This window comes from Olea europaea, unplaced genomic scaffold, assembly GCF_002742605.1.
Source record: "Olea europaea var. sylvestris unplaced genomic scaffold, O_europaea_v1 scaffold2821, whole genome shotgun sequence".
In the NCBI taxonomy this organism is placed as follows: domain Eukaryota; kingdom Viridiplantae; phylum Streptophyta; class Magnoliopsida; order Lamiales; family Oleaceae; genus Olea; species Olea europaea.
Window position 1 is genome coordinate 36525 of NW_019246711.1, and position 12823 is coordinate 49347.

At 33.5% G+C, this 12823-nt stretch overlaps 2 protein-coding genes across 2 annotated transcripts; both read left to right on the forward strand.

Annotated features, from left to right (window-relative positions):
- Positions 1–7352: 7352 nt before the first annotated feature.
- LOC111384035 (phytochrome C-like) lies at positions 7353–9404 on the forward strand (the record flags this gene model as incomplete). The annotated part of the gene is made up of 1 exon (XM_023008247.1): positions 7353–9404. A coding segment is annotated over one exon (2052 nt), but the record flags the coding sequence as incomplete, so codon positions are not given.
- Positions 9405–11492: 2088 nt separating this feature from the next.
- LOC111384036 (cyanidin 3-O-glucoside 5-O-glucosyltransferase (acyl-glucose)-like) lies at positions 11493–12820 on the forward strand. The gene is made up of 2 exons (XM_023008248.1): positions 11493–11961; positions 12450–12820. The coding sequence occupies exons 1-2, from the start codon at positions 11876–11878 to the stop codon at positions 12691–12693; spliced, it is 330 nt and encodes a 109-aa protein (XP_022864016.1). The 5' UTR covers positions 11493–11875; the 3' UTR covers positions 12694–12820.
- The last annotated feature ends 3 nt before the right edge of the window (positions 12821–12823 follow it).

Genomic DNA, 12823 nt, shown 5'->3' on the forward strand with positions numbered 1-12823 from the left:
CTAGTCAAACAAAACATTAGTTTAAAAAGTCCACAACCTAAGTTCTTTGGGTAAAAGGCCTAAAAATATGGAAAATGAAAAATATAATTTGTAAATGACTAAAATGACCTTACAAACAAAAAAGACATTGCTACCCTAATTCCCATTTCAATTTTCATTTAACCCTAATTAAATTCTACCTTCCTTCCATTTGCTCTTCAAAATCGGCTGTAGAGGTATGTAATTTGTTTCTTTGTCATCATCATTTTTCTCTACTTAATGAAACCTTAAACTCTAGATTCCATTTTCCTTGAACACTCATTTGGTTGAAATAAGTAATCAATCTTGCAATATCATTGTTGGGCATTTGGAGAAGAAGGGGGTGTTGTAATTTTCAATTTTTTGGTTAGTTTCTTTGTCCATTTTTTGAATAATTTCTTCATGTTGTTGTATATATATTTATGATTTTTATTTGAGAACAATGATTTTGAATTAATTTTATCATTAGATTAGAGTTTTGATATGGGTTGCTCTCAAACCCTTTTTCTCATTTCTGATCATCTGTATCAGTTAGAGTAAAATGTAAGTTGCAAAGGCATGTTTGGCTATTCTTTTTATTAACATACATTTAATTTCCGTCTGTACATAACGACTTACATGTCATTTTCTGCAATCAATAACGACTTACATATCGTTATCAGCACTGTACACTGTTTGAAATGTGATGAAATTTTTATATTGAATTATAGTTATGGACAACGTGAATATGGTATGGATATCAGTTTGTTTTTCAGTTAAATCGATTGAATGTGTTTTAAAATGAAAATATGCAGGGAATGACAAATAAAAACAACTCATATTCTTGTTGCGAAAATTATTTTCTTATATGGAATTATATGATAAAGTCAAAGAGGTGTTGAACATCAATTCACAACTTTTTCGGAATTTAATTGGAAAAATCGAATGATTAAATAATCTATTCACAACTTCAAATGGTTACGAGTACAGTCATAAGATATCGGTGGATTATATGTTTTTATTCCCAAATAAGATGGAATAAATCAATACCTTGAAATAGAAACCAATACCTTGGCTTTGTTGGAGCATACTTTTTTATTATTTCATTTATATTTATAATGGATAATTGATTTGGAATTATTTCCTACAAATTACATAATCATCGTGTGTGTTATCTTGCTCATTTACTTCATAACCATCGTGTGTGTTATCTTGCTCATTTACTTGCTTTCAATATAAAGATTCAGAAACTTGGATGTTTACTTTGTGATTTCGTACTGCAACTCTCTTGAGGGACATGCTTACTCAACTTTGCTCTAAGAGGAATTGAACATAGCAGGTCAAATATTATGTCAGCCTTTCCCATCCTCGACCCAATGAAAAATGGGGAACGTCGTTTTTTTCCTTTTTCTTTAGGTGCTACTGCTAGTGACTTTTTTACATAGAAATAATTGGTCCAGCATTTTAAGCAATTTATTCCTTTAATTTCATCAAGATGTAGGTCGAAAGTGTGTGTGTATATGTGTGTAGGATAAAACTATAATGTAATGGCTGGCTTATATGCTAGGTGAACTTCCTGGTTTATCATCATAATTCATAATCCAAGTTCATAAGTTTGTGACAGTGCTGAAATTATAAATTATCAAAATTATTCAATGGATCCATAAAGACTATATTAATTGACCGTTCATTTTTATTTTTATAATTTTTTTCCAAAAAATTCTTGCTTCTTGAAATTCTCGAGTAATAATCGTCTGAGATTAAGGTTGTAATATTTTCCTGACTTGTAACTTTATAATTTTGTGCTTATTCGAAGCACAAGATGATTTATTAAATTTTGTAATCATTGTGCTATTGAAATGCTTTTACACTATTGAAATGCAAACGACGTTCATATAGTTACAATTGATGTAAATGCAATCAATCTAATGACGATATATATTTTCTTCCTTCTGAAACAAAGTGTTTAAGATCGTTGTGGTACAAAAATGTATTAATTTTAATTACGAAATTGAAGTCGTTCTTGAAGCACAAAACGATATAGATGTCGTTCAAATAAAAAAAAGTAAAGTGAATAACATAACGATATTGAAACCGTTCCTGTAATAAAAAACGATTTCTATATCGTTTTAGTATGAAATACACACTGCTTAACTTATTTTGGTAATGACATCAAAGTCGTTATGACTATACATAAACGATATATAAGTCGTTCTAGTACAAAAATGCATTCATTCTAAGAATGATATGGAAGTCGTTCCTGAAAGTCAAAACGATATAGATGTCCTTCCAATAAAAAAGTGCACTGAACAACGTAACGATATTGAAGGCATGACGGATAGTTGTGGATGGTCAAATCTACTTTTAGCTAGAACGATATAATTATCGTTTTATATGAAAAGAAACGGTATCTATATCGTTATACTTGTAATTTAAATTGAAACGATTTCAAACTATTCAAATTTGTACTAAAACGATATAAATGTCGTTACTTTATTTGTGATTTTATGCATAACGATATCAATATCGTTTTAATACAAGTTTGACGACGTTAATATCGTTTTAGTTTAAATCATAACTAAAACTACACGCATATTGTTTCAGTTAAAATAAAACGATACTTATATCGTTTTTGCTAAAAATAATGATTCGACCGTCCACGACCACCGAACATGCATCTAACATATGTAGGATGATCAAAATAGGTAATTAAGTGGATTCGATCTCCCTTTAAAGAAACTATGAGAACATTTTTGTTCTCATGATTGTATACCATCTTCAAACTATTTCGACAGAAAGTATTTTCGTTTGCTCTTTCCAAATCATTGGAGTGGTATCAATCCACTTGATGACCTCTTTCGATCGTCCTACGTATCCTAAAGGTATGATGGGTGGTTGTGGACGGCCGAATCGTTATTTTTATCCAGAACGATATAATTATCGTTTTATATGAAAAGAAACGATATCTACGTCGTTATACTTGTGATTTGAATTGGAACGATTTCAAACTCGTCAAATTTGTACTAAAACGATATGAATGTCGTTACTTTATTTATGATTTTGATACATAACGATATCAATATCGTTTCAATACAATTTTGACGACGTTGATATCGTTTTAGTTTAAATCATAACTAAAACTACACGCATATCGTTTCAGTTAAAATAAAACGATACTTATATCGTTTTCACTAAAAATAATGATTCGACCGTCTACGACCACCGAACATGCATCTAACATATGTAGGATGATCAATATAGGTAATCAAGTGGGTTCGATCTCCCTTTAAAGAAACTATGAGAACATTTTTATTCTCATGATTGTATACCATCTTCAAACTATTTCGACAGAAAGTATTTTCGTTTGCTCTTTCCAAATCATTCGAGTGGTATCAACCCACTTGATGACCTCTTTCGATCGTCCTATGTATCCTAAAGGTATGATGGGTGGTTGTGGACGGTCGAATCGTTATTTTTATCCAGAATGATATAATTATCGTTTTATATGAAAAGAAACGATATCTACGTCGTTATACTTGTGATTTGAATTGGAACGATTTCAAACTCGTCAAATTTGTACTAAAACGATATGAATGTCGTTACTTTATTTATGATTTTGATACATAACGATATCAATATCGTTTCAATACAATTTTGACGACGTTGATATCGTTTTAGTTTAAATCATAACTAAAACTACACGCATATCGTTTCAGTTAAAATAAAACGATACTTATATCGTTTTTGCTAAAAATAATGATTCGACCGTCCACGACCACCGAACATGCATCTGACATATGTAGGATGATCAAAATAGGTAATCAAGTGGGTTCGATCTCCCTTAAAAGAAACTATGAGAACATTTTTGTTCTCATGATTGTATACCATGTTCAAACTATTCAGACAGAAACTATTTTCGTTTGCTCTTTCCAAGTCATTCGAGTGGTATTAACCCACTTGATGACCTCTTTCGATCGTTCTGCGTATTCTAAAGGTATGATGGATGGTTGTAGACGGTCGAATCGTTATTTTTATCCAAAACGATATAATTATTGTTTTATATGAAAAGAAACAATATCTGCGTCGTTATACTTGTGATTTGAATTGGAACGATTTCAAACTCGTCAAATTTGTACTAAAACGATATGAATATCGTTACTTTATTTGTGATTTTGATACATAACGATATCAATATCGTTTCAATACAATTTTGACGACGTTGATATCGTTTTAGTTTAAATCATAACTAAAACTGCACGCTTATCGTTTCATTTAAAATAAAACGATACTTATATCGTTTTTGCTAAAAATAATGATTAGACCGTCCACGACCACCAGACATGCATCTGACATATGTAGGATAATCAAAATAGATAATTAAGTGGGTTCGATTTCCCTCAAAAGAAACTATGAGAACATTTTTATTCTCATGATTGTATACCACCTTCGAACTATTCTGACAGAAATATCTTCGTTTGCTCTTTCTAAGTCATTCGAGTGGTATCAACCCATTTGATAACATCTTTCGATCGTCCTACGTATGTTGAAGGCATGAAGGATGGTTGTGGACAGTCGAATCGTTATTTTTAGCTAGAACGATATAATTATTATTTTATATGAAAAGAAACGATATCTACGCCATTATACTTGTGAATTGAATTGGAACGATTTCAAACTCGTCAAATTTGTACTAAAACGATATGAATGTCATTACTTTATTTGTGATTTTGACACTTAACGATATCATTATTGTTTCAATACAAGTTTGATAATATTGATATCATTTTAACTTAAATCATAACTAAAACTACGTACATATCGTTTCAGTTAAAATAAAACGACAATTATATCGTTTATGCTAAAAATAACGATTCGACTATCTATGACCACCAGTCGTGCATCCGGTATATGTAGGATGATAAAAATAGATAATCAAGTGGGTTCAATCTCCCTCAAAAGAAACTATGAGAACATTTTTGTTCTAATGAAAATAAATGATATCTATGTCATTATCATTGTGATTTGAATTGGAATGATTTCAAACTTATTAAATTTGTACTATGACGATTTGAATGTCGTTGTCTTATTTTGTGGGTTTGATACATAATGATACTATTATCGTTTCAGTACAATTTTGATAACATTGATATCGCTTTAATTTAAATTTTAACTAAAACGATAATCATAAAAACGACGATTCGATCGTCCACGATCAATTATATGTAAATTTTAATTATATTTAATATCGTAGTTATAACGTTCTAGTGTAATTACTTCTGAAACGATATGTATGACATTATAGTTACGATTGAATAGGAACGATATCATTGTCGTCGAAAATTGTGAAATGACATAAACGTTGTTTACTTATTCCATAACGTGCGCTTAAACCTGTTAAACAGTGAAGTAATGTGTATTCGATATCGAAACGACATATACATCATTTTTTGTACTTCAGGAACGAGTTTAATGTCGTTATACAAATCAGTTAAGCAGAGTGTATTTCATATTGAAATGATATCGAAGTCGTTTTATATTTCAGGAACGATTTCAATGTCTTATGCAAATCAGTGAAACAGTGTCAGCAGCTCATTTCCATTCCACATTTTTATTAAGTTGATAAGTTATATTTTACGATTTCTTCAAACGGCAATATTTTCATGCTGGCTTATCCGAATCGACTTTTTCTCGAGTTGAATAGTTCTTATTAATTACAAGCTTTAAAATGAGTACAAATCGATATACTGCATCGCTTTTTATTAAAATCTAATTATTCGACTTTAAATAAGATATAAATTTAAAAAATATTTTTTTCTCCATTTTTTTCCAAAATATAACGATAAATTTATTTTAAAAAATTTCGTGTGTTATAATATGTGTCTAATGAATAAATGACTCAATAATTATTTTCGTCTAGTTGTTAGGTTGTGGACAATGTTAAAACTTTGGTTGCACTGGAGATCAATTACGAAAAAGAGATGACCTGAAACTTAAAAAGAAGAGTTCGAATTCTAAGGAGAAGATGATTTGAAGAGGAAGATTTTTTGAATTTAAAGGAAAGGAATGTTGTGTGTGTTAGAACATTAATGCATAGTTATTAGAGCCAACCCGATGATCAACTAAAAAAAATTACCGGGTTAATGGTTCAATCGGTGAGTTATTGTTAAATTTTAATTTTAATTAAATTTTATTTTTGAAGTGAGAATAAAACAATTTTTTGAAATGTAATATATATATTTTGCTCATAGGAAACAAAGAACCATCATTTACCATAATGATTGTGGAGTTAAAATATTTTCTTGCATTCCAAGATTCAAGTCAAGGCTCCAACAAATTTAGAAAAAAACTCCAATTTGTTCTTCATTTTTATTTTACAAGTTAAGGGTAAAAAAATCTTTTGACACTTTTAAATAATTAAAACTCTTTTTATTTTTATAAGTTTGGTCAAAAGTCAATTGAACAAAATGTACATTAAAGTGGCCTTCCCAACTCATTTCCCCATGTTAAAAGCCACTTTATTGCAAGCATGCACAAATGAACTCAGTGGCCATAGCACCGATAACAGTGAAAAGAAATTCACCTGAAGGTTGAAATCGAATCAACAATACCAAACAATGGATTCCCAACTTACACGGAGTAGAATAAAACGCATTACCTGTGCAACTCCATCAGCAATTCAATAGCATATCATGCTTTGTTGCCGTTCTAATAATATTTATTTTCACTTGGGACAAAGCTCAGGATTTCAGTCCTGTTTCACGTGTCACTGATCCCTATTTAACCGGTCAGACTTTTTTTTTCTATATTATTTTTGTGTTATTTTTGATATTTTATTCAATTTTGTTTTCGAATTCTATGTTTGTTGGATTGAGATCATAGTCATTTTTGTAGTTACTTATCAAACTTGAATTGTGTAATTCAGTTTATTATGCAATAAAGGATCGCTGAATTCTTTTGCAGTTACGCGGGTTTTCGGACTTGTTATTCGGGTTTGTGGGTTTTCACAGTATGGAAGGTTTTGTGGAATAAATTTAGAAAAACCCGTTCTTAATATCTTCTTGAGGAATCCATTTTTGCTCTTCTTTTTCTTTTGCTGGTTTCTTGAACTGAGAATAAAAAAAGGTGAATCTTTTTGTATATAAGCACTCAAATTTTGTTTACAAAAGGAACAAATTGCAGCCTGGTCTTAGGATTATTATTGATTTAGGTGTAATCAAAAGCACTCAAATTTTGTTTACTAGTTTTAGGATTATTATTAATTTATTTGCCTTTCATAAGGTTGATGTTGCTTTGGTTTGAGTGGTTACTCCACTGGAGTAACAATAGTGAAAGAAGTTGGATAATTGCTTAATTGAGAAGTAAAGAAGAAGCTGAAAGAATTGTCATCGAGATCAAGGCGTGGTGCCCATGTCATCTCTCAGACGCCGATTGATGCCAAGCTTCATGCAGACTTTGAAGAGTCTAAACAACAGTTTGATTACTCAATTTCTGTTAATGCATCAACTTCCACTAGCATTCTTCCTTCCTCGACTGTGTCAGCTTATCTGCAGAAGATGCAAAGAGGGAGCCTTATCCAGCCATTTGGTTGCTTGATTGCTGTTGATAAACAAAACTTGAGTGTTCTAGCATACAGCGAGAATGCACCTGAAATATTAGACTTAGCCCTGCATGCAGTTCCAAGCATGGAACAACAAGAAGCTTTTAGTTTTGGCATCGACACTCGAACGCTCTTCCAACCTTCAAGTGCTGCTGCACTGCAAAAAGCAACCAATTATGAGGAAGTTAACTTGCTTAATCCGATTTTGGTCCATTGTAGAAACTCTGGTAAGCCCTTCTATGCTATTTTACACCGTATTGATGTTGGGTTAGTTATAGATATGGAACCGGTGGATCCGGCTGACGTGCCAGTTACAGCTGCTGGAGCAATAAAATCATATAAGCTTGCAGCCAAAGCTATTTCAAGAATACAATCTCTACCAAGTGGAAATCTATCACTTTTGTGTGACGTGTTGGTTAGAGAAGTGAAGGATTTAACGGGATATGACAGGGTGATGATTTATAAATTTCACGAGGATGAGCATGGGGAAGTTGTTGCTGAGTGCCACAGGCCTGGCTTGGAACCTTATCTTGGATTGCATTACCCTGCAACTGATATACCACAAGCATCGAGATTTCTTTTCATGAAAAATAAGGTCAGGATGATACGCGATTGCCTGGCCAAGCCTGTTAAAGTAATTCAGGACAAGGGCTTGGCTCAACCGCTGAGTCTTTCTGGATCCACTTTAAGATCTCCTCATGGGTGTCACGCACAATATATGGCAAATATGGGTTCGATTGCATCTCTTGTGATGTCCGTGATGATCAATGAGGAGGATGATGAGATGGATGGCAATCAGCAAAAGGGAAGACAGCTGTGGGGCTTGGTAGTCTGCCACCACACTAGCCCCAGGTTTGTTCCTTTTCCTTTGAGGTATGCATGTGAATTCTTGGTTCAAGTTTTCGGGGTTCAAATCAATAAGGAAGTGGAGTTGGAAGCTCAATGGAAGGAGAAGCATATTTTGCAAGTTCAAACTGTGCTTTGTGATATGCTGCTAAGAGATGCCCCAGTGGGCATTGTTACTCAGTCACCTAACATTATGGACCTTGTGAGGTGTGATGGAGCTGTACTTCTTTACCATAAAAAATGCTGGTTGCTTGGGGTCACTCCTTCAGAGGAACAAATCAGAGGTATTGTTGCCTGGCTTCTAGAGTACCATTGCAGTAGTACTGGATTAAGTACTGACAGCCTCATGGATGCTGGCTATCCCGGTGCTTCCGTTCTTGGAGATGCAGTGTGTGGAATGGCTGCTGTTAGAACTAGTTCTAGAAATTTCCTCTTTTGGTTCCGTTCACATACTGCTAAGGAAATAAAATGGGGAGGTGCAAAACATGATCCGGATGATAAAGATGATGGAAGAAAAGTGCACCCTAGATCATCATTCAAGGCTTTCCTAGAGGTGGTTAAGAGAAGAAGCCTACCATGGGAAGATGTGGAAATGGATGCAATTCATTCTTTGCAGCTTATATTGAGAGGATTATTGCAAGATGAGATTGTGAATGATGACAAAATGATTGTAAGTTTTCCAACAGTTGATACCAGCATACAAATGGTGGATGAATTGCGTATAGTGACTAATGAAATGGTTCGCTTAATTGAAACGGCGCCAATACCAATTTTGGCTGTTGATACCTCTGGTGATATCAATGGATGGAATGCCAAAGTGGCCGAACTTACAGGGTTGAGTTTACAAAAAGCTCTTGGTAGGCCCTTTGCTGATCTGGTTGTTGACGATGCAGTTGATGTAGTGAAGAATACACTCTCCCTGGCTTTGCAAGGTGACACTATCTCTGGTCTCCTTGCTCAGTAACTATTTTTCTGAAACTTATTTTCCTACTAGAAATTATAAAACCACAATTTTATTTAGGTTGTTTAAATACATTTACATGTTCTCTCAGTGTGAAGATACATGTTTTTAGAACCTCAATCATTGAGTGAACCAAGAGAGACTGGCTGAGACAGATAGAGAAGTGGGTACTCTTGGTTTTTTTTTTTTTTTTTAATGTGTGTGTGTGGGGGATGGGTGGGGGGAGAATATGAAACTGCAGATGGATAAATGGATTGTCAGGGCAGCCAAAATTGGTGGATATATACCAGGAAGGGAAGGTGGTCACTAACTTCATGACTGATGCATTATATTGCGTCTCCTTTAAACATGAAGGTCTAAAACCATTAGCATTTTTTTCCAGCCACATGACTCTGTTAATTGGTTAAACTAATTTCCTATAACAAGAGAATTTCCTGCTTATGAGCACGTGGAAATCATATTTTTTGTTTTGGAAAAGGAAGATCTTGCACATTGCCTGTCCAATCTCATAGAACTGAGCTTCCAAATCTGCTTTTTGACATGCCGGACTTTTTGGAGAACTCCTTGTTCGCGAAATATTTCTTTCGATTTAAATTACCGCAAGTGTACGGGTCGTGACAAGTAATAAAGTGGACTTTAGAAGTCCGAGTATCGTCCCACAGAGAAATAGTAGTTCAATTTTATTTATTTTAGCCTTAACCGAAACTAATTGAATTAAGATGAATTTTAGAATCAAAAGCCCTAATTTTGAGAAAAATCCCTAAATTGAAAAACCCTAATTTCAAATCAAACCCTAATTTGGGGGAAATCCCCAAATTGAAAAACTCTAATTTCAAATCAAACCCTAATTACTTAAATTCACTTAACGAATGATTCAATTACGAAATGTTATGAAAAATAAATGAAATGTATTGTCAATTTACGAAAATCTATGTAAAAAGAATGCACTAGGATCACGGATCCCCAAATAATTACTAATTAAACCCTAATTTCACAATTTTGATAATTCAATAAGAATTTGACAAATCAATGCTCCTAAATCTATTCAATATTCTCTCTCGAAATGTATTGAACCTATTCTCATAAATCATCAGCCTATATCTCTATGACGGATGCAATTATACAAGAACGCATATAATCTTTTTGTTAGCAATTAAAGATTTACATAGGGCATAGGGGTATATTTCTATCCCCTATCGGACCCTATGATGAATTATATATGTCGAGTTTAATCTAATTTTCTCAAATTCAGAATTAAACCACCAAGTTCACACAAATTAAGTGCACATTAATCGTGGAAATAAATAAACCAATATAATCCATTCAAATATCCCATCGAACTAATAATTCAAAATCATGAAATAGCAAGTTTAATAATAATTACATGGTTCATCGATCACCTAGTTGCAGAAATCTAGCCTATCATGATAAAAATAACGAAATCTAACAAAGTATGAATAAAATACATCACCGGGTTATCAAAACTTGAAGAAATCTTGTAAATCTCGCATCAATTCTTGTTCTTACCTTCAAATCCACTCCAAGATGGATGTTTTTGCCTCCCAATTCGTTCGTGCGGCTTCTGGATGTTTTGTTGCTATTTAAACCCGTCCAAATTAGGTTACCAAAGGAGTTGCAATCATATAAGGAAACTGCAAAAATCGGGGAAAAGTTATACCTATGCGACCGCACAGGTATATGAAAATTGGCATTTTTAATCCCTGGAGGGTCACTCGCGACCGCATAGGTTTTATACTATGCGACCGCATAGTAGAGCTAACTTCTAGTTTGAGTCATTTTGGTCCTCAAGTTTCATTCCTTCACTCCTTGACCTCCTCTCTTGTTCCTAATTGCTCCAATGTTCCCTTATAACTTCCAATTGGTGCTTGGCTTGATCAATTGCTTGATGTGTTCATCGGGTCAACTTTCAGATAATTGCAATTTGGTCCCTGAATTTTCATTTTGCTCCAATTTGGTCCTTTTTCGGCTCTTTTCTCCTGAATTCCACTATTTCCATAGAATTTCCTACATTGCATGAATTTGACAAAGTTAAGTAACAATTCAATCATTTTACTTGTATTTAAGTCATGTTTGTGATGTAAATAAGTGTGCAAAAACACACTTATCACTCGTCAACCTAAGCTCTTTTACTTTTATCTTAATGTTTTAGTAACGGATAGTGCATTTTCACTCCCCTGTGGTTTCTCTCAATGGGTAATGTTAATTACCTCCCACACTAGGGAGCAGGGAGTATGTTAATTAGCAACGATATTTATGTGTGGAGAAATCAGCAACGATTGAAGTAGATTGCGTTGTTCCTTATTTAGTAGGCTTCCATTCCATACTATTTTCTGATTGAACAAAATTGATGTGCTGGAGTTCTACTTTTTTTTTTTTAAAAAAGCTTTTTGATTTTAACCAGATTAGACAATTTAGTAAGGAAAATCCTGGTTTGAATTGCTTTTGCAGGTCAGATGATGCGTCGCAATGGAACACTAAATGACACACCAAGGGTTGAATATTATCATGCTTACATTGGGAGCTTGCTTGATGCTCTGAGGTGAGCCTTTTCGATTCCATGTTAGATTCGTGAAATACAGGACAAGAAGAATTTCACGAGATCTTTTATTCTTCTAGTTTTTTTCCATTTAAGGTTGAATTTGAAAACTTTGAATGAATAAATGTGTTTTCTTTCAACGGTTTAAGCTTTTAAATAAGGTGATTAATACAAGGGGCGCCAACTGTCTAAGCAAAACTAATTGTTCCCTGACCTTTACAAACTTCCATCTTTATAATCTCTGTATCCGTGTTTGTAAACTTCAATATCTTCCCCCCACTGCCGGTATCTTTACCGAGTGCCGGCACTTTGTTCTTGTAACTTGCTAAGTGCTGCTCTGCTTCAAGTTTTTTGAACTCTCATGTACAACTATCCGGATATTTTTTTATAATTGATTTAAAAGAGTAAATATCAAGTTGATTCTGGTAAGATTTTTGTGCCTCTGATTGTGGTTTCTCTTATTCTCAATTTTCATTCTGGAATACTTGAAGGAATGGATCAAACGTAAAAGGGTACTTTGCATGGACCTTCTTAGACTGTCTCGAGTTAACGGTTGGCTATACGCTTTCCTTCGGCTTTTACTACGTAGATTTGGATGACAAAGACCTGAAAAGATATCAAAAGCTTTCAGCGCGCTGGTATGCCAGTTTTTTGAAGGGGAAAACCATGTCAAATTCAATTATTGATGTTGGAAAAGGCACATCTGTTCCTATGAGATACCAATACTCTCAGTAAATTTTAGTTCATATTCCCCTTTGAAGCAGAAGTTGAGCATTGTTATGTTTTAATTCATCTTATGTACTACTTAACACTTATCTGAAAGGTGAACGTATTATCAAACTTCATATTCTGGTCTCTGCTACAC